Here is a 23,091-nt window from a genome sequence, read left to right as displayed (position 1 = left end):
TACTTAAATTTAAAGCAAAAGTGCTGTAGTCTACTAAACATTTATTTTATTCAAAGAATATTTTACAAAATGTATCTAAAAAATGCTATAAAATCAAACCCACATGTCTAACCAAGTTGTAGTTAGTAGTAGTAGTAGAAGTTGATTACACAAATATTGAAGTTCCCGTGAGAGGTGCTGTATACATAGCCACTGGGTGTCTCCCACATTCTATTTTTTTTTTTTTTTTAAGAGTTCTCCTGTCACTATTTAATACAATTTCTCTTAATATCACCTTTCTAATGATATGAGTTTTGTCAAGATTACAGAGTTTTGATCATAAAATATTAAAAGAAAGTTTTGTAATATGAAACTTGACAACACCTGCTAAATGGAATTTAAGTGCTGTTTTCATGATTACATAATGTCTGATTTTAAAATGAATACTGAGGGTGTGAGCCTTCAAATGAGACTTAATTTATAATGATTAATACAATTTTTGATAGGAAAAAAAACAATAAAAAATAGCGCTAAAGTGTCCTGCTAACGGGATGGTAACAGTTAAGAAGTTAACGAAATTGTTCATTTTATAAATGGATTTGATTAACAACATTTTTGATAGTAAATATGTTTTTGATATTACTGTATTTTTTCTATATTCCTGACAGTAAATTAAGCTGCAACAAACCTAGATACAGTTCCAGTCATTGAAAGAAAAAAATTGTGAGTGATTGATATATCGCCAGAATCTTGTAATGACATATCTAGATTCTGTCCAATAAAGTATGACAACAAATTAAAGCTTCAATAATAAAATGAGAAACAATGCAGCCTTTTCAACTTCATAGTGATGCCTGTATCACGGAAACACTCAATAGAGAGAATTTGTACTGCATCACCTAAATAAGAAAGAATTAACTGGTTTCTCCATGTGTATCTCCATATAAAGCTTGCATCTTCAGCATACTGTAAATGCATCTGACTAGGGTAACACTTGATTTTAGGGTCTTTTAACTACACTGTATGCAGAACTATTGCTCCTCATATGCTGGAGATGAGGATGGCGAGTCCTCGTCTCCAGCCTCGATGCTTGCCCTATCCACCTCCTCAGAGCTAGATAGGTGAAGCGCCGGTGTCTCTCTCCGGGGGGAAGAAACTGCAGCGTGTGTCTCCGCAACCAGAGGAGAGACACTGGGTCTGGCGGGTAAGGGCTGAGATAAGGCCCATCTCAAACCCCTCCACCAGATCCATTTGTGAACCCCAGGAATGAAGCCGCCGCTGTGCCTCGGCAGCAGCGGGACCCGATCCCTGGGGAATGTATATATAATGTATATATATATATATATATATATATACATTATATATACATTATTTATATATACATATATATATATATATATATGCTTGGTGCAACAGAAAATACTCTTGACCTCAGACTAAGAGGTATTTTTAAGCTGTATTTGTAACGGACAGACAACACCAAATAAGACACACGATAACACAGAGCGCTGCTGAAGACACAGAAGCTGGCGTTCTTTGTTCTTAGGAGTGCTTTATAGTTTCCTGGTCCGTGACGTCACCCGCGCTGACGTCCCGTCACACTATTGGTTCGATTGCACAGGTGCTTCAAGCAAGGGCGTAGATTTGGTTTCAACTTTGGGGGGGTTGAATGTTGGTATGCTGCCTGTTATTATTATTTTTTATTAAAAATAATAATATGTTTTATAGCGTTATTGGATAATTTATTTCTTCTCTATCTATCTATCTATACTTAATAACTTTATGAAATTTATGTATAATCATTCATCAAATTCTAACATAACTGAGTGATTCTAAAAAGAAACAAAAAATTATGTTAAATATTGAAACCACCAGTAGGCGGCAACGATTCACATTTTTATTGAGTGAGTCACTTAAATCATTCATTCAGACAATTCGTTAAAAAGTCTGATTAATTTAGGAAGAAAACAAATACATATGTGAATAATTTTGTCATTGATAATTACAGACACTATTGAAAAATGAACTAACAAAACAGACGGCTGTTTTGGTAACTGGTTACAGTTACACTGATAGTTATGGCTAAATTGTAATGGATTAGCTAGCTGAAATATATGTGGCGTGCATTACACAATATTCTCTTACCTCCTTCTCAGTACATGCTTTATTCTTTTTAACATCCCTCTTTGACCAGCAGTTTAATACAGCTGGCAGGGCAGTGGTTCTCTTCATTTTTGGTGCTACCCGTGCTCACTCATTCAAACAGTAGAGCGCCACTCGCGTTGTTTTGGTGAAAGTGCGACGCGCATTGGTTTGCATTACCAATCGGTTCAATGGAGGGGTAGTATTTTTTGTCTAATTTATTTATGACAAAATCATATTTAATTAGAAACAAAATTATTGTTACAAAATAAATGAATTCTACATCATTTTCATTTGATCTACTGTGATTTTCATGTTAAAATATTGGTGGGGGGGTTGTAACTGATGGATTTGAATATTAAGGGGGTTACCTACCCCCCATCCCCCCACACTTTTGGGAATGCTTTTGGGAACACAAAGGCATTCCCAAAGCGTCAACGCAGCGTCGATGTTCCCATGAAAGGGAACAAAAAGTTTCATGCTTTTGTCAGTGACTCAATGTTTGATAACCTACAAATGTCATGGAGGTTAGGCAGAAGTAGAGCCACAGAAATCATGCATCTATGTCTTGGTATCATTTATTACTATACTTTATTTCACTGGCTCAGAGAATTGTAAGGTAAAATGGGGCTTTAATAAACATATAGCAAATTTCTGCAATTAAATGCATGAAATTAATTAGTGAAAAAAGTACTAATCTACATCAACTGAAGGTTTACATGGGAAACCCTGGTCAGGAAGTGCTTGATGATGAAACTTACTAATGGACAAAAATAAAAACTATTAAAGTCTAATGAAAATATTAAAAAGGTATTAAAAAGTGAAGTGATGAAGCGAAGAGAGAGCCACAGAAGAGACTATGAGGAGAAATTACTGAGGTAATCCATTTTAATGGATTAAATTTAAAATGTATTAATCTAATAAAGATTTTTAATTTAAGAAATAATTTTTAATGTATCATTTTTAGATTTAGATTTTATCTGATTAATAAAAAAATAAATAAAAAAAATAAGTAAATAAATAATAATAATAATCATAACACCAAAAAAGGAGGACACTTTGTAGAATACAGTGAAGTATGCTTCTGGCAATAAATAAATTCATTAAAAAAAAAAAAAGAAAAAAAAGAAAAGAATCCCAAACCTATAAGCAGTGACAGAAAATTGTACAGAACCAATACACTTAAAGGCAATACAAATAATTGTTGTTGTTATTATTATTATTATAAAACAATAATTATGATGCTTGAAATGGCTTTTTCAAAATCATTTATATCTGCCGTTATTGAAACGTCTTTAATTTTTGATAGTGTAAATTGTGTAAATCGTGCCAATGTTATGTTTACTGAAAGCTATTGTTCTTCCTTATTAAAAGTAAACACAACCAAAAAGTACATAAAACTGCACAAATGAAAAAGTAATGTTTACATTGAGCACACATCCTGTTCATACTGGGTTCAAACTACCCAACAATATTTTAATAATTTTTCCTTGTATGCCAGGAAAAGGGTTGTGATATAGAACCATAAATAATGACATTATTATTTTAAAATTGAAATGTTAGCATAACAGTTACTACATTGATCAGTAAATGGTATTCAACTCAAATCCTGTTGTACATGTTGTAGGAAATTCACACTAACAAAATGTTTTGTATAGAGGTTGTCAGTTAATTTGAATTGTAAGATCATAATATACTGACAAGCATGAATGTAATGGAGGATGTTTTGAGTTTAGCTTTTCAATCCAATCCCATACAGAGTATGCTGGGAAATCCAGTGTCCAGTTTCAGCTGTCAGTAAAAATTATTCATATTATCCCAACTCAAAAGCATGATACATTAACTTTCATTTACAATTAAGTGAGCTGAGTGCAATAAAATCAAATGTTGCAACTCATTTCAAATAAATAAACTGAACAAGCAGCAAAAGTATTTGGAGTGTTTTAAGTGTCTTGTTGTGACAAATAATTTATAAAATTGTACTTGCCTGCACTTTTGTCTATTTTCAGTACTAGACTATTCCACTCAAAAGATAGAAATTGATAAATATATAAAAAAATGCAGGTCAGCGTTATTTATTTTAATATAAGTAAAACTGCAAATTATGAATTAAAATTATTATTTTATTAAATAAAATTATTGCATCTAGAAAGTTTGACAAAAACTAAAGATCTCAAATTCTGTAATACTGAGAACAAAACATCCATGCCATACCTGCAAAACAATGCAAACAAAACTAAATACAATTCAAATTTACCCAACTGCAGAATTAAAGATCACTGTTTACATCCTGATCACAAGAGCACACATTAAATATTTGAACACATGATGAGAGGTTTCTGCACAAGCAAGTTCTGTTTACAAGGAACAAGAAATTAATAAACGGATGAAATGTGACATGAACTTGAATTCACTTCATATAAAAGCATCTCTGAAATGTGCAAATGTAATAATTAAATTAATCTTTTCCCACTTCTTTTATTTTAATATGAGAAGATATGCCACTGAATCAATGCATTGTGCACCAATACTTCATCAAGTCGTCCTGTGTTGAAATAGGATTTATAAATAGATATGAATTTATAAGTAAATATTATTTGTATGCATGAGAAGTTATCAATGAAACACTTTACAGAGCATGGCAGATATTTTTCCCACCATAAAAACTAATCATTAATCAACATACAGATGAGTGAGAGTGCTGTCTCATTAAATTGAAATGAAAAAATAAACTCAAATAAAAGAAAATCTCTAATATTTCCAGAAGAGAATAGTAGTTAAAGAAAGTGCATGTCTTTGTTTATCTGAAATAATCTGAGACCTGATTACATTCTGTCAAGAGAAATGGAGTGTTCCCATTCAGACGGTCATGTTCGACGTACGTCAGACAGACCGACGAATAGGAATCTCACTAGAGAGGCCAATCTAACTAAACGAGCCAATGCACATTGGCATGTAATCATATGCATTAGTTGCTCACCTAGCAGCGCGGGTATATAATGAGCAGCAGGTGCATTGCATCTTCAGCTTTTCGCTTCGGAGCCAAACTACATGGTGGTGTCTACGAGTGAGTGTGTAAAGAAAATGAGTCAGCTCTTTTGGAAACTGCTCTTCGTTTGGTGCAAGTGGATAGCACTGCAGCGGGACCGATCTCGCTTCTTTATTTTCAGTTTTTTCTTTGTTTTGCCTTTTTTGAGCTGTTTCCAGCTGTAAAAGCCATTCTTACGGCTGGTAACGGTGCGCTGTTGAGCACTTAAAAACTGTTCTGACAGCTGGTAACCACACGACAGGCTGCACTTTTCCCTGTCTGTGCTGCATTCTCCTGCGTGCTTCGGCACTTAAAAGAGCGAAGTCCCTAAAAGAGCTTGCACGAGTAGTTTCGCGTCTTTTTAAAGATGTCATACTACTTGTGTGTTTCTGGATGTGGTCGTTACCTGGCGCCTCGGGATGGTCACCAACGCTGTATCGCGTGCTTGAGCTTAAAGCAGAAAGCTGAGGTGACATTTGTGGATGAGTCATGCACCCATTGTGGGAAGATGACCATTGCGGAGTTGCGTTCTAGACTCCAGTTCCTGCAAAGGGGCAGAGTCCCAGTGCCGCTGCCTCATTTCAATCCTCCTCAGAGGGTTGCTTCGGGCAGCAGCGCTGGTGATCTGAGGATCACAGTGAGCGCGCTTCCTTCGGGGGAACCAACCCCCTAGGAACCCTCACTCCTCCTGCACTCCGCAGCCAGTAGAGCTGCCGGGGGAATGTGGTGGACCACCCCAGAGGTGTGTACCATCCGTATCCTTCGGAGCTCCCCAAGACAACAGGATGTCAATCACTGCATCGGAGGGTGAGCCTGACACATCTGAGGATGATGATTCAGCGCAGCTGCCTCCTTCGGGTGTGACAACTGTGCCCAATTCGGACTTGGAAATGATGGCTATGCTTTCCCGGGCCGCCAACAGGGTTGGGCTCGTGTGGAATCCTCCACCGTGTCCCAAACCCTCGAGGTTGGACGATTGGTATCTCAGGATGGCAAGGGCTGGTTCTCAGCCCCCCACCCCGGTTCCTTTCTTCCCGGAGGTGCATGAAGAGCTCACTGGCAAGTGAACGGCACCTTTTACTGCCCGAAACCGTGTCGTGGGTCCTCCTCCCTCACCACCCTTGATGGCGGAGCGGCTAAGGGATATACGCGCATACACCCTGTGGAACGGGCCGTTGCTATGCAAGGACCTGAAGGACTTGCACGAGGGTGGTCATGACCCGGAAGTTCTCCAAGAACTTCGTACTGCGACGGACCTTGCGCTTCGTGCGACGAAGGTCACGGCGCGGTCAGTGGGTCATGCCATGTCCACACTAGTGGTCCAGGAATGCCATCTCTGGCTGTGTCTCGCGGACATGAGGGATACCGACAAGGTCAGGTTTCTTATTTCCCCCATGTCCCAGACCGGCCTCTTCAGCGACGCAGTCGAGTACTTTGCCCAACAGTTCAACAGTTCTTTGCCATCAGCCACATCCTGCCGAAGTGGTCAGGTGCTGCACCTCCGCCACCCGCAGCACCTCAGCCTGCTCGTTGCCGAGGGCCCCCCCTTTTTTTAATTTTTACATCATTCTGAAGCAAAAACTCTAGTCTACAACCTCCAATACCCAGAATTCTTGTGAACACATATATAATATATATTTTTTTGGCCTTATTTCAGTGACTTAAGTTTTTTGTTTTTTCAATAAACACGCATAAACGTTATTCCTTCAAAAATACAAACATGTACATACATGTTTCTCACATATTATTGTAGCCTAGTTTGTGCTGAGTACAGTGTAATTACATTAATATGTTTATGAACAACTGAAAAAAGCACAAATGTCAGGGCATGTCAAAAATTCTCCAGGGCCCCGAAAATCCTCAGACCCCAGAGGGTTAAATTTTCTTTCTGTTCTCATGTCGTATGTATGTGTGTACCAAGAGCTCCTTTAGAAAACCACAACAAATTCCTTGTGTGTTTGTGCACACCTGGCGAATAAAGCTTATTCTAATTCTGATTCTGAGTTGCTGGCAGTGCTTCTGGCCCTGCACCGGTTTTGACCATTGCTGTAGGGCGAGCACTTATTGATCCAGACAAACAACACTGTGACGGTGGAGTACATCAACCACCATGGTGGTCTAGGTTCACATCGCATATCGCAACTCACCCGGCATCTCCTCTGGAGTCAGCAGTGGTTCAGGTCACTCTGTGCCATTTACATTCTGGGCAAGATCAATCGTGCGGCCGACGTGCTTTCACAAAAGCTCACACTCCCGGGAGAATGGAGACTCCATCCCCAGGTGGTCCAGCTGATCTGGAGTTGATTCAGAGACACATAGGTAGACTTGTTTGCCTCTCTGCAGTCCTCCCATTGCCAGCTTTTTTATCCAGATCGCTGGAACCTACATGTGTGGATTCTGGATGAGATGCAGCAGAGCTTCATCTACTAGGCGAGCTTATGCCTTGAAGTGGAGTCTGATTGGTGTTCTTCCTGCCAGAAACTGCCTTTTCCCATCACATGTCAGAGCCATTTATTTTTAATAAAAATTAAGGAATATTTAAAAAATAAAGTGTCTAATATGTGTTTAATAATAAAGTATTTAGGGATAGGGGTAGGTGTAGGGAGGGCTTTATCGTCCCAATAAGGCGGCATCCATTTAATCATTTTAATATATATAATTTACACTATATTGCTTTATTATTGCATACCGTTTAATGTACAACAACACTGAGGTGCAAATAGTATCTGCCACTATTTATAAGTAGGCTATAAATTGCATCTAACTACTATTTACACTCATTGAAAAGAAAATACTGCTATTTTTACATAGTGTAAATAGAATCTATCACTATTTTAACTTTTAACTGTGTCTGAAATTGCCTACTCTCTTGAGTAGGTATTTATTTTGAATAAGAAATTACTTCACGACCATTAAAAAAGTATGTTCTATATAGTATGAATGTGTGTAATATGAATGCAATCTGGATGTGCTACATTGCCCATGATGTCACTATCATGTGACCTACCAGTGTCGGTTGCGTAGATTCACTGTAATTCATAAATCCTCACCTGTGGCCTCATGGGATAGTAAAGTATCCATCGTATGCACACTTCAGAATATCGCAAAAAGAAGTCAATTATCCGGGTACTTTTTGCCTACTCTGTGAATTCGGACATACTTTTGGAGGTGAGGGAAGTATGCGATTTCGGATTCAGTCTTAGTGTAGATCAAGTATTGATATTTGATCTTAGTGTAAATAGTATCTATCCCCAAGAAATTATGACATTTTCACTTCCTTGTAATACTGTACAATCTTAGATAGCATCTATCGCTATTGCACTTAGTGTAAATAGAATCTATTGGTTTTGCACTTAGTTTGAATAGCCACTAACATGTTATATTTACTGAGTGCAACATAGTTCTTCCTTATTTATTGAAAGTAAACACAACCAAAAAGTACCTAACTGCACAAATGAAAATAAATTCTGTTTATACTGAGCACACTTCCTTTTTGACTACTAAACAACATATTAATCATGTTTTTGTCTTGTATACCAGAAAAAGTGTTTCAATTTTACTTTTTAAAAATTTTAATGATACTGTAGCACATTATTACATTGATCAGTAAATACTGTTAAATTGTACCTGAATACAACTCAAATCCTTATAGTTTTTGGGATTAAGAATTTAAGAGATTGTCAAGTACATTTGCATTTTCAGATCATAATGTACAGCTTAAGACAGTGGCCACAAACTTACTGAGCCCAAGATTCCAGTCCACGGCCCCCGATGAAAGGCAAGATCTACCTATCAAGGGTTGAGAGAAAAAGACAACACAGTTTGTACTTCCAACTTGAGGCATTTTATTTAGGCTCATTGCAGTTGAATGACATGAAATACATTGCTTCACCAATTCAATTCCCAGTACTCAATACTGCCACTTTTTGCTGGATCTGGTATCAGTCAGGAACAATCCAAATCTGATATTGTGCACATTCAAATTTGTTAAACTCCAGAAATGGCAAAAAATATATAAAACACCATAAAGGTTTTGGACCCACTTTATATTAAGTGGCCTTAACTACTATGCACTTACATTTAAATTAATCATTTAATACAATGCACTTATTGTGTACATGCATGTTTTTACATTGTACTTATATTTTAAAAACACCTGCATGTAATTACATCTGTAATTAATTTCTGTAATTATATTTATAATTACACTGTTGACCCATCCCTTAACCCTTACCCCTACCCTTAAACCTACCCATACCACCAAAGCTTACCCGTATCCCACCTCAATAGCTGCAAATGTGTTTTGCAATTCAATATGAATCCCAATAAGTACATTGTACTTATTTTTTGATGTAAGTACATAGTAGTTAAGGCCACTTAATATAAAGTGGGACCAAGGTTTTCATGCACTATATTCCAAGCCTTCCAAAGCAATTCGATAGCTTAATATGTGGGATAAATGAATATATGTTATTATATTTGGAATACAACTTCTTTCCTGATGTTTCTAAAAAATGTTTATTACGCAAGTAAAACACTGTAAATAAAACCAATAAAACCAATGTGATAACCTATATGTATGACAATAAAATTATTATCATCATACAATTAACAGGTTATAATCATTTACCATATAACCTTTTCAATGAGATGCACAATATACAATGAAATAATGTGCTGGATTTTTAAATTAAAATGCAATTCATTATTGTGCAAAAAAACAGAAAGCACAAGAATTTGTGTCAGGTGGTTAAAAGTATGTTCAATATGAGAAAATAGTGAAAGTTCAAGTGGAAAATCTGTCCATGAAACTATAGGTCCGACAGTCGACATGTCATAAATATTGATATAACACACTGGAGTAATTTGTATCGGGCACTTTCTGGAGATGCAATAATGGAATAATGTGTTTTTATGTGTGTTTCTTAAAATAAAGCTAAAGTTGGCCAAATATATTAAGTGTTTCTATTTAAATGGAGAAAACAAATCACAGAAGTGTGAAATTAAGTTAAATGCCATAAAGTAGAATCTCTACCATTGGCATAGTAATAACACTTTCTGGAGATGCAATAATGGAATAATGTGTTTTTATGTGTGGCATAGCGTTCGGGTATGCACATGCATATGGGCCCAGGCGAACTGAACCAAAGTAAAGATTGAACTAAAACTGTCACGATATCAGCTTACAAAAATGTAAATTCTTATGTAATATGTCCATTTAATATTGATTTTTCAGATATCAGGTAAAACTCATTTGGTTGGGAGGGCCTTAATTCAACAATAAATAGAGCATAATTTCTGAGCACAATATTATTCAACTAGACCCTCTTCAAAGACTGCTGGTATGTATTAATATTCATGTCTATTTTTAATAGCACATTTTTGATTTGACAGCATAATATTTCTCAAATTAATAACACATTAAAAATAACAAATATAGCAATTGTTTATAAAATGTTGTTAATCATATTTATTAAACAAACATATTTTTTTGTTTAAAAGCAGATAACTGCTGAATTGTGAAGGTCTTCTGTGAGGTTGATACATTGATGAATTCCAGGTGAGTTTAATATTTATGCTCTCTGTATAAGGGTAAAAGTATAATTGGAATGGAAAAAAGTGATTTATTGAATACAGTTTTATATCATTTTGGTGTCACTTTCACTAGTGATAAATTTGCAGAACTCTTGGCACAAAACTCTAAACCAATCACACTTGTAACACAACTCTTTGTTAAAAAAAAAGTCTAATAACAACTGTTCTGACATAAAGAAGGCCTTGTTAGTGAAGAAGCTGTTAGTGGTTTTTCTTTGAGAGCATGATATGCAATGGAGGTTTTACTTATAAAATTACATTTTGTTTGGATAATTCAGGGTGTAAAGATATAGTATATAGGAGTCTAGAAGTGTCTTGTTCCACTCACTGCAATCCAACAATGACAAAAGAACATTCAACAAGAATCATTTGTATTGATAATTTGTCTGTAATAATTCAGTTTAAAAGGCTAAAAATAGTGTTTAATGCTAATCATTCTAAATAGCATTAAATAACACTGAACATTTAACGTTTTTCAACATTCTAAAATTACCTTATGTCTGCTTGTAGATTTCATTACAATACCTCAGTTCCTCAAAACAACACTTATCTAAGGAATCTGAAAGGGGAAGAAAAAGGGGGAAGTTAATTATTTGAAAAGTAATTACTTTAGCAAAACAAAATAAAAATGCATATCCACATCACTATAATCAGATGCTTTCTTAACTGCTGTTTTCTCTGCTGTCACTTTTGTTGAGTGCTTAGTGAAGAACGAAAGAGAATTTTGCCATGAGTATATCAGGGCCTTTAGCATCTCACCAGAGGGGAAGGTTGTCAGTAAATAACAACTTACATTTAAAGTCGCCATGAAAACAAAATATAAGTTTTGTGGCTTTTTGCATGAACGTTAGCTGTACTGTTATTTATAAGTTAGTGTGCTCCAAAATAATTTATGAGAAACATAAATGAAAAAAAGTATTTTAATAAGTAGCTTAATGTTAAAGACAAGTAAGCAGTCAGTAATAAAATAAGAACAAATGAACAAATATACAAATAGCACAAATAAATACAATACAATAAAATGCAAATTAAACAAATAGGTTCTTCAGGTCTAGTATAGTATTCAGGTACAAATTACTGTAATGTGTAAATTAATTTTACCTTAACCTAATTCTTTGTGTCTTGAGTTTTAAACTGAGGTGTTTGTTCAACCCTTGTGGAGGAGTTCTAACCAATTAGACATTGTCTTTAATTTGGGGTGTTACTATTTCTCCTTCACATACATAAATCACAGCTCTTATCTTAGTCACATAGTCTCTTAACTTTCATGCGCTAGCAGAGTAAAATTTAGACGTAATATCAATAAAAAAGGTACAATATATTTTACACATATTTGATTCATATATTATTTAAATAAATGCGAAATCTTTCACGCACATAACACACCTCCCATCAACCATTCAAAAGGTATAATAATTGCATGAATTGTATGTGATCTAAGCATAAAAGTCACATATAAGTCTGTCTGGCATTGTTTGAAAAGATCTGATGCATTTTGATTTGTAAAGGTAGTGTATGTGGTTCTCAGGGTCTGTTTTAAGTCTCTGTCTTGGGGATCAAACAACCTCTGGTGATAACGTACTCGGTTACTAACGTAACCTCGGTTCCCTGAGATACGGAACGAGTACTGCGTATGGGGAAAGGTCTCCCTTTTTCCCCGCTGCTGAAGCCTTTTTCAATAACGCAGTGTAACTGCATCGTCATTGGTTCACTCATAGACAAGTTGTTGAACCAATGACGGCGCGGCATAGCTGCGCGACCTATGGCGACAAAGCGCGCGAATATTCCCGCCGAAATGGGCGGGGTTAGGGGCTATATAAGCAGGCGTTTCGCCATAGGATTTCAGTGTAATCGACTGAAGCGACGACCCTGAAGCCGCAGCCTCGTGGCACGGCAAGTGACGCAGTACTCGTTCCGTATCTCAGGGAACCGAGGTTACGTTAGTAACCGAGTACGTTCCCTTTCGATACTTCACTCGTACTGCGTATGGGGAACGAATTCAACCACGCCGTGCCACGGCTGGGAACGATACAGCCTGATATTGGACACATGGGAGTGGGTCCAAAAGACAAGCGAGAAGGCAAAGCCTTAATCGAACCCTAGTTACACTTAAGGAAATAATTCCTGGGGTTGTGTGAGGCGGAACTCGCCAGAGGCCGCTTAATCACACTGAAAGAACCCGAGCTTGCAAGGTCGGGACATCGAGATGATAGAATCTGACAAAAGTGGACGGCGAAGACCAGCCGGCCGCCTCACAGATGTCTTGAATGGAAACTCCGTTGGACCAAGCCCACGAGGAAGCCATTCCTCTAGTGGAGTGGGCCCTGACTCCTATGGGGCAGTCTGCACCCAGTGAGGAGTAGCACAGGTTAATAGCGTCCACTATCCAACGGGAAAGGCGCTGTTTTGAGACCGGAGACCCTTTGGTGCGGCCACCAAAACAAACAAAGAGCTGATCCGACTGCCTGAAAGGCTGCGATCGCTCCACATAGGTCCTCAATGCCCTGACTGGGCAGAGTAGCTCTAGCTCTCGTTCATCCGCCGAGGGAGGAAGAGCAGAAAGCGAGATGACCTGAGCTCTAAACGGGGTTGAGAGCACCTTAGGAACGTAGCCATGCCTAGGTTTCAGAACGACCTTCGAGTCTCCAGGCCCAAATTCAAGGCATGCAGGGCTCACAGAGAGGGCCTGCAAATCGCCAACGCGCTTAACCGATGCCAGTGCTAACAGCAGAGCGGTTTTTAGCGTTAGGGGCCTGAGATCGGCTGAACCCATTGGCTCAAAGGGGGCTCCCTTTAAGGCCCTGAGGACCAACGAGAGGTCCCAAGTGGGAACGGTGAGGGGGCGAGGAGGATTCAATCGCCTAGCACCCCTCAGGAAACGGATTATAAGGCCGTTACGTCCCACTGATTGGCCAGCAATGGGAGCATGGAACGCCGCAATGGCTGCTACGTAAACCTTAAGAGTAGAAGGGGTGCGCCCCATTTCCAAGCGTTCTTGGAGGAAAGACAGTATGAAGGATACGTCACTCTCCACAGGGTCTATGTTGCGTGAGGAACACCAATCAACAAAGACCGACCATTTCTGGTCATAGAGGCGTCTCGTGGACGGGGCTCTAGCCTGAGAAATGGTATTTAGGACGTCCCCGGGGAGGCTGGTCGGCTCCCATCGAGGGACCAGAGGTGCAGAGCCCAAAGCTCCGGCTGTGGGTGCCAGATCGTTCTGTTTGCCTGAGAGAGGAGGTCCCGTCTCAGGGGAATCGGCCACGGGGCTCTCAGGGAGAGCTTGAACAGCTCCGAGGACCAAACTTGGTTCCTCCAGAGCGGGGCCACCAGAAGGACTCTGTGTTGGTCTTCTCTGATGCGCCTGATGACCTGAGGGATCAGTGCGATCAGAGGGAAGGCGTAAAGGAGCGTGCTGGGCCATGTATGGGCCAGAGCATCGACTTCCTTCGAGAAAAATGTTGGGCAATGAGAGTTGTCTTCTGAGGCGAAGAGGTCTATCTCTGCCCTCCCGAAGAACTCCCAAATCTTGAGGACCACTTGGGGGTGGAGCATCCACTCGTCGGAGGGGATGTTGCTCCGTGACAACATGTCTGCGCCCAGATTGTTCCTGCCAGGAACATGAGTCGCTCTGAGCGACTGAAGCCTCGGAAGAGCCCATTCCAGAAGACGTTTCGCCAGAGCGCATAAGCGGCTGGACGAGAGACCGCCCTGGTGGTTTAAATATGACACCACTGTCATACTGTCCGATCGGACTAGAACATGACGTCCTGTCAAGTGAGCCTGAAAAGACTGAAGGGCCTTCATCACTGCTAGCATCTCTAGCAGTTGATGTGTAGACGGCTTTCCTCGTGACTCCACGAGCCGAAGGCCGGTCTGCCCTCGCACACAGCGCCCCAACCCGAGTTGGAAGCATCCGTTGAGAGCACCGTCCTTCGTGAGACCGCCTGTAAGGGTACTCCGCGCTTGAACCACATAGGGTCCATCCAAGGTTTCAGTGCTAGAAGACAGGCCTGATTGACTTTGAGACATAAGCGGCCGTGCCGCCAGGCGCTGGGAGGAACCCGGAACTTCAACCAGTACTGAAGAGGCCGCATCCGAAGAAGGCCGAGCTGCAGCACCAGAGAGGCGGAAGCCATCAGCCCTAGTAGCCTCTGGAAAAACTTCAGAGGGAGACAGGCTTTGTTCTTGATTGAGGCCGTGAGCTGCTGAATCGTTAGAGCACGCTCCGGCGAGACTACTGCCGTCATGCGGACTGAGTCGAAAACTGCCCCTAGAAACGAGATTCGCTGGGTGGGGCACAGCGAGCTCTTGGCTAAGTTGACCCTGAGACCCAGACATTGTAAATGGCTGAGGAGCACGGATCTGTGGTGTTCCAGCTCGGCTCGCGAACGGGCTAGAATGAGCCAGTCGTCGAGATAATTCAGGACCCGGATTCCCATTTGCCTCAGAGGGGAAAGCGCCGCGTCCATGCACTTGGTGAAAGTGCGAGGAGCCAGAGACAGCCCGAAGGGCAGGACCGTATATTGGTACGCCACTCCCTCGTATGCGAATCTCAAGAATCGTCTGTGACGGGGGGCTATCTGGATGTGAAAATACGCATCCTTCAGGTCCAGCGAGCAGAACCAGTCCTCGGGGCAAATGTGCGCGAGGATCTGTTTCAGCGTCAGCATTTTGAACTTCCGTCTCATGAGGGAGTGATTCAAAAGTCTGAGGTCTAGAATGGGTCTGAGACCACCATCCTTCTTGGGGACCAGAAAGTAGCGGCTGTAAAAGCCTGACTCGCTCTCTGTCGGGGAAACTATTTCCACAGCTCCCTTTCTTAGCAACGTCATAACTTCGGCTCGGAGGACATGAGCGTCGTCCGGATTGACCGAGGTTTGAAGCACCCCGCCGAAGCGAGGGGGCCGTCGTGCAAACTGGAGCGAGTAGCCCTGGGTTACGATCCCCATAACCCATTCTGACACATCGGGGATGGCCTGCCAGGCCTCGGCCCGAGTGGCAAGGGGTTGAATGATATCGGGTGACAGACCGCCGTTGAGGGGGTCGTACACCGAGAGGGGTGGAAGAGTAAATTTGCTCTTTTTTAGATGAGGTGAAGTGAGGTAGTTTAGATGTTCGCCGTGAAAACGGCGTTTGGAGTGGGCGCAACAGGTGTGGGCCCAGCTATCACTTGGAGCATGTTTCCCACGCCCGGAATTAAACGAGGCGGAGGGGAAATTACTCGTGGGAGCTTTGGGGGCTGTCCGGTCGCAACGGGACGATCCCCCATCCTCTTCCTTCCTGACGAATCAGGACGACTTCGGAGGCACCGGGTCCAGCACAATCTTGGGCCGGGGTCCCTGGCGTCTCGGGAAGGGAGGGCACTTCGCAGGGCGCGAGCGCTGCCGATGCTCCTTGGGTGGCGCTGCCTGTGTTGCGGGTGGAGCTGGCTTGTTCTGCTGAGCCGGCGCAGTCCTGGGGCGGCTGGACGCAGAAGCAGAGCTGGAGCGCTTCGGCAAGAAATGCCTCATAGCCTGAGACGATTTCTGCGCAGCAGTAAAGCGCTCGGTGAAGCCGTCCACTGCAGGCCCGAAGAGACCAGAGGGAGAGACCGGGGCGTCTAAGAAGGCCGTCTTATCCAGGTCCTTGATCTCCGTTAGGTTGAGCCACAGGTGGCGCTCCAACACTACCAGGCTGGCCATGGAACGCCCGATGGCCTGGGCCGTAAGCCTTCGTGGCTCGCAGGGCAAGGTCGGTGGCGCTGCGAAGGTCCTTGAAAGCCGGCGCGTCAATTCCAGACTCGTCCAGCGAGCGGAGGAGTTTGGCCTGGAAGACCTGAAATATGGCCATTGTATGGAGCGCGGAGGCAGCCTGGCCCGCCGAGGTGTAAGCCCGTCCAGCCAAAGTAGAGGTGGTCCGACAGGGCTTGGAAGGAAGGGCCCTCTTGGTCTTCCATCCCACAGCCGCGGGAGGGCAGAGGTGAGCAGCCACCGCTTCATCTAGGGGTGGCAGGTGCTCGTATCCCTTCTCTTCGGCGCCGTCGACGGCGGTGAGGGCGGAGCGGTGCGTTGTGTGAAGGCGGGCGGAATACGGAGCGCGCCACGACTTCGTGAGCTCCTCGTGGACCTCAGGAAAAAAGGGCGCTGAGCGCTGGCGAGGTGCTTGGCGGCGGCCTGGCAGGAACCACTCGTCCAGGCGGCCGCGAGATGGCTCCTCTGGAGGGGCCCACTCGAGGTCCAGCTCTTCCACGGCTCTGGACAGGATGCGGAAAAGCTCGGCATCCATGCCCTGGCCGTGCTCAATGGGCTCCAAGGGAGGCGGGGGAGCGGGGTCATCCGGCTCGCCAGCCCATCCTTCCGCTTCGGAAGCCGCAAGTGACATGGAGTCATCCTGCTCGTCGTCTGTTCCTCCGAATGAGACGAGGTCACTTGCTTCGGCAGAGGGACGCTGCTCAGGGCGAGAGAACAGGACGGGAGAGAGTTCCCTCGGAGGAGAAGGCGAGGCACGCGGGGGCTGGGCCGGCGTGAGCTCGCCTAACTCCGGGCGCTGAGTCGCTCTACCCCGCTGTCTCTTCCTGGCCGGTTCGCGGGAGGAAGGAGACGGGAGGGCGCGAGCGGCGAGATCGCCCTCCGTGAAGAAGGCGACCCGCGAGCGCAGGGAACTGAGACTCATGCACTCGCAGTGCGGGCATGAGTCTCCAGCAAGCGCGCCGTCCGCATGGGGCTTGCCCAGGCAGGCGACACACTCGCTGTGACCGTCGCTATCGTGCAGGGGGGCCCTGCACGTAGCACATGAGTGACGGGGCATCGTGAGACGCCGGTGCCGTGAAAACGGCAGTTGGGTGGCTCTTTGTAGAGCGGCGAGGGCCGCGGAAGCTCTTAGAAGCGGTGAAAACCGCTGAAATCGCTCTTTTAGAGCGGCGTTAAGCCGCGGGTGAAGCTCTCAGGCGGCGCGCCGGATGGCGGCAGGGGACGCACAGGAAGCGGCCGGGAGCGGGAAGCGGGAGGCGGCGGCTCGACGACGGCGCAGAAGCTGCAGTCAGTGAGGGCGCCGGCGCTGTCCTCAACCGGCGAGTCCAGGCGAGTCCGCTGCGGGAAGCCTCTTCAGACGGCGGCGAGAGCTGTCAGGAAGGCGGCGAGCTTCTTCGGCTTCAGGCGGAGATCAGCGAAGAGAAGTAGAGGTCGTCGCTGAAGGAGAAAACACTGAAATCCTATGGCGAAACGCCTGCTTATATAGCCCCTAACCCCGCCCATTTCGGCGGGAATATTCGCGCGTTTTGTCGTCATAGGTCGCGCAGCTATGCCGCGCCGTCATTGGTTCAACAACTTGTCTATGAGTGAACCAATGACGATGCAGTTACACTGCGTTATTGAAAAAGGCTTCAGCAGCGGGGAAAAAGGGAGACCTTTCCCCACACGCAGTACGAGTGAAGTATCGAAAGGGAACTCATGGTTTTCCTTGTGAAACTCAAGATGTGCCATCTCTTCAACCATTCATTTTGTTAAACTTGACATCTTAAGAGTTCATTCTATAGTTGGGATCATCTCTCTCAAATGTGAATGGTCTTAATCCCTGCTTAGCTGGACTGGCTGACACCAAAATGATGAGATCTTCGATTTAGGGTCCTGAGTGTTGATTCGGGATTTTACTACTTTTTACAGTTTAAAGGAGTTATTTATGTCTCATTAGCTCTCACTTTTTAGTTCCTACATTATATCTGCACTTTATCCAGTATTCAGAGAAGCTCAAAGCGTAAAACAACAACAAACAAAATAAAACAAAAACAACAACAACAACAAAAACACTCCTTTTCATGATTAAGTCTAGAAATGTAAGTTGCCTTGGCACGTGTTATACAAATTGTGTTGCACAATGATGAATAATTTTTTATATATATTAAACTCTGCCTACTTCTCTTGATGAATAAATGGCAGCTACCCGCATGAATGTGCACTTATTTTCAGTGTATTTTTGTAAAACTTTTGTAAACAATATGCACCTCTAATAACCATATATATATATATATATATATATATATATATATATATATATATATATTACAAAAAACACATTTTAGATAATTTTTAATTAAGTTACATATAAAGTTTAGTTAAAGTACATAAAAAGTATATAAGGTAAAAAGTACAAAATCCAAAGAACGGAGGCAGGTTAGTCACATTACACTGACTTTAAGTTATGGGGTTCTTCTATACTATTTTATCATTACGATAGCAATATGTATGTTTCTTTATGGTTCTATGTTTCTTTGTTTATATGAGAATGAGAAATTGAAAATTATTCCTTCATATGCTGAGATGAGGTGATGTGTTGTTGTGTCTTATATAAGTATGGCGATACGTGTGATTGTGTTTCTAACACTTACTGGACTGTGCGTCGCTGATTCCAAAGGTATGTTTAAAATAATACAAGTAAAAATGCCTGGTTTTAAAAATCTGTAACCATTGTGTATTATTATATATCAGTCAGATTAATTTATTAAAATTATATGCTTAAATATGGTAATTGAAAACTTGTGATTTATTTATTTATATTTATTTGTATTACTTTGAACCTGTCTTATAGTTTTTTATCGATTTCATATCATATTGAACAGGGAATCTTGCTCTTAATGCCATGGCTGTGCAGTCCTCCTTAGGCCACCCACAGGGAGATGCTCAACATGCAATAGATGGAAAAAGAGACTCAAATTACGCGAAGGAATCATGCACTCACACTAAAACTGAGTTTAATCCATGGTGGAGAGTTGACCTTGGAAATGTCTACAGTATAAGCAACGTTACCATCACTAATCGTCAAGACTGTTGCAAAGAGCGGCTTAGAGGAGCTCAGATTCGTATTGGTAACAGTCTGGCCAACAACGGAAACAACAATGAGCTGTAAGAAATGTTTCAATTGTTCTATCATCTTCCCATGTTTATCATGTTCAGTCTGGTTTAATAAAACAGGAGGCAAAATTGAACCTCCTCCACAAACCAACCACTCAGAGAGCCACAGCCATGGAGATGAACTTTACTTGAACATATTTAATCCAGACTGTGATTAGACATTTGTAAGTTTAGACCACTGTTTCTTGTAGAAATGCAATATAAAACAAAAATAATTTGTATAGGTTGTTTGCACATGACGTCATGGAGCGGCGCAAAATGCAGTTGGAGGGCAGGAAGTGATTTTCTACATAGGGAAGCACTATGAAATGCCTATGTTTTGCGTCGTTTATGGTTGCTCTAATTGATCAAATCAAGAAACCATAAGGAGCCTTTATCATGTACCAAAAGTTGTTGCTCATCAGGGGGAAAAATGCAAGAAATTGACTAAAAAAATGCAGGAAAAAGCGTCTGCAATCAGGTGTGGCTGAGTCGGATAATGCTTGTGTGTGCAATATGACTTGAATGTCCAACCACTAACAAAAAAGTACTATTCCTCCATAGATTTGTATGATTTCATTTGTTTTCTATAAGGATGTCGTGTCCATTTGCATAAAGTACCTTAACTGTAATTTTCCTCAGTATAACATGTTTTAAAAAAAATTTCAACTTAAGTCTTACACAGTGTGAGCAGGTTCGAACCAAGTCTTCTTACGAGACATGATCGACCACTTCATATGATAAACATCTTAATTTAAGCATTTATTCACATAAACACTGATAACAAATAACGTGTCCATGGCAACAATAGAAATTTATAACAGCAAAACCTTGGTCGCTGTTGTGAAACACTTAACGGTTTCCCTTAGAGAACTGTTTAAGGTATTATATCAAGATTTTGTTTATTATATAGACATGTAATATAGAAATTCCCATAATTATATAGACATTCCCATAGGTAAGGGGAAGTCACGCCTTAAGTTTCATACTTGAGGGAAAAACCTGGTGCTTTACGCAACTGGGCACTGGAGAAGTTGCATCTCGATGACGGGCAAATATACCAATTCAGTATAAAAATCGCTCCTCTTTATAATGTAAGGATCAAGTCCAACATATGTTGTGATTTTCTGTTTATATCTCTCTTGAAATAGTGTCTAAACCAATACATTATGGACTTTCCTCGATCTTGTCCTTTCTACTTTTCACTTCCTGCCCTCTATCTGAATTTTGAGCGTCATCAGAATCACGTGATTGTAAACAAGCTATTGTGAAGAGTGCTGTACAAAACCATTTGATTTCAGTACAGATTAAATGAATTTGTTAGACATGTGCAATGTGTTGTGAGGCCTCTGGTTTTCATTTTAACACTGTTCTTTATGTATTTGCAGGGCTGCAACTATTCTCACTGTTCTTGATGGCACAGAAACATTTTCATTTGAGTCTGTTAATGGCCGATATGTCAACATTTTTTTACCTGGAAATGATGAAGTCCTTACTCTGTGTGAAGTCGAGGTGTTTGCAGGTTAGGAACAGAGAGAGAAGAAACTCTGTGATAAAATTTGTTTATGTACTTATGTGTGTTTTATGTGTAATGTGTGTATAACTGATATTATTTTATTAACAGAAAATGACATACCATCCTACATTTGTAGTCCAAGTAAGTGTTCTTCATTACTTTGGATGTTGTTGTCAGTAATACATATATATAATATTCTTACTGAACATTCTGAAACTATAATATACATAATGTATATCAAGACAGTTGTTATCACAAAATAAACCTGACAGGGTGATTATTATATGGTTACTAGCCACACATAAATAATTCTGGACATAAAATATTGATTTTAGTTTAAATATTTGATTAGCTCACTTGTAATATACTCAAAGCTTCTGTGAAGAAAAAAAGATTCCTAGCAAGACAAACATTTAAGGGTTTATGTACAGTCAAGTAAACCAAACAAATGATTACATGGACATATTGATTTGAGATTAAACTATTTTAAATTCTTGCCTGTTTGTTATCTTAGAATCCATTACAGTGTACACAAACAATGATTTTGGCAACAAGGCGAACTCTACAGTACTCTTAGTACTAAAAATATTTCAATACAATCAATAACTATAACAGAGACGCACCAGTTGTGTTTGTTTGAATCGAGAAAGAGCAGGTCTGTGGTGTGATACAAGAAACATCAATGAAAGTCCGGCTTCAGAAACCCGGATGAACTGTCTGTTATACAGCGTTACTATTGATGACGGTCATTATCTGGAAATATCAGACCTCAGAATGTCACAACTGACCAATCAGAATCAAGTATTCCAGAGAGCCGTGTAATCCTTTGGATTAAATATCTTAGCATTATTTTGCCCATTATATTGGAATTATAATTCAGCACATTAAAATAAAATAAAAAATTATTGTTTATTATTTTATGTTAAACAGGGAATCTAGCTGTTGGAGGCAAAGCTGTCCAGTCTTCCACATACAGTACAAATGGACCTCAAAATGCTATTGATGGCAACAGGAATCCAATTGCCGGTCGTGGGTCATGCAGTTATACTAATGGGGACAGGGACGCCTGGTGGAGAGTTGACTTATTGGATGTCTACAAGATAACCAGGGTTAGCATCACTAATCGTGGAGACGGTGCTGCAGAGAGAATAAATGGTGCTCAGATCCGTATCGGCAAAAGCCTGGAAAATAATGGCAACAATAATGAGCTGTAAGTATTTTCTCTCTTTATGCTTACACAAATGGTTAGAATATGAGTAAATAAAATTACTTTGAATAAATCATGCCTTCGACAGAAGTATATTTAATATGATTCATGCCGTTTTGATACGCCCCTCTCTATTTCTCTGTTACTGTGTTTCTTCACAGGGCTGCGACTGTTGTGTCCATCCTACTTGGAGAGACACAAACATTTGAGTTTAAGCCTATTAAGGGGCGATATGTCAACATTATTATTCCTGGCCGCAATGAATATCTCACACTGTGTGAGGTTGAGGTGTTTGCAGGTGAGTGATAAAAGAAGAGAGACATGGTGTGTAGACATTTGTACTATATGTACTATTTATACTATGTGTACGTTCCCTTAATGATGTTTTGTTCTGTTTTCATTGCCAGATTAAGTGGAATGAGATGATGTTACACCACAGTCCACTGATCCTATAAGCAAAATACCAAACTACTGTTTTCTGAGCAATACTAATATTGCACTTTTTTCATTGTTTTCATTTTACCTGTGCACCTTTTATTCTTAAGATAAAAGATAAGTTTCAGTGCACATTCAGTAAAGGGATGAAATGGTTTTTAAAATGCACCTATCTTTTACCTATCTTTGTTTATCTTTGCTTTCTACATGAATAAATGACTTCAGCATTGCATGATGTTGTATTTCATGTTTCTGGATCAAAAAGGCTCATTTAGATATTCACAATGAGGAGGAGGTGTAGTGTTACATAGCTACCCATCTA

General features: G+C 41.2%; 2 protein-coding genes across 3 annotated transcripts in view; both read left to right on the top strand.

The window, feature by feature from the left end:
• The window catches only part of LOC125275135, a 75,599-nt gene that overhangs the window by 28,020 nt on the left and 24,488 nt on the right, over nt 1–23,091 (top strand). The window lies entirely within an intron of this gene.
• On the top strand, nt 10,468–23,001 carry LOC125275133 (pentraxin fusion protein-like). 2 transcript variants are annotated; one of them, XM_048201829.1, is made up of 9 exons: nt 10,468–10,491; nt 10,655–10,709; nt 19,074–19,135; nt 19,341–19,623; nt 21,000–21,133; nt 21,236–21,268; nt 22,058–22,337; nt 22,496–22,632; nt 22,742–23,001. In XM_048201829.1, exons 2-9 carry the CDS (start codon nt 10,699–10,701, stop codon nt 22,744–22,746), a joined length of 945 nt encoding a protein of 314 aa, XP_048057786.1. In that variant the 5' UTR covers nt 10,468–10,491; nt 10,655–10,698; the 3' UTR covers nt 22,747–23,001. The 2 variants fall into 2 exon arrangements, with proteins under 2 accessions (XP_048057786.1, XP_048057784.1); XM_048201827.1 differs by having other exon boundaries at nt 10,472–10,491; nt 10,652–10,709.

This window comes from Megalobrama amblycephala, linkage group LG9 (assembly GCF_018812025.1).
Source record: "Megalobrama amblycephala isolate DHTTF-2021 linkage group LG9, ASM1881202v1, whole genome shotgun sequence".
NCBI classification, from domain to species: domain Eukaryota; kingdom Metazoa; phylum Chordata; class Actinopteri; order Cypriniformes; family Xenocyprididae; genus Megalobrama; species Megalobrama amblycephala.
Note: the sequence above shows the minus strand (reverse complement) of the source record. Positions and strands in the feature narration are given on the sequence as shown.

What these genes read in the sequence shown, in the direction of transcription:
- LOC125275133 (XM_048201829.1), top strand. An exon ending in TGAAGTCGAGGTGTTTGCAG is followed by an intron (nt 21,134 to 21,235) that starts GTTAGGAACAGA and finishes TTTTATTAACAG; the next exon opens with AAAATGACATACCATCCTAC. An exon ending in AATGGCAACAATAATGAGCT is followed by an intron (nt 22,338 to 22,495) that starts GTAAGTATTTTC and finishes GTTTCTTCACAG; the next exon opens with GGCTGCGACTGTTGTGTCCA.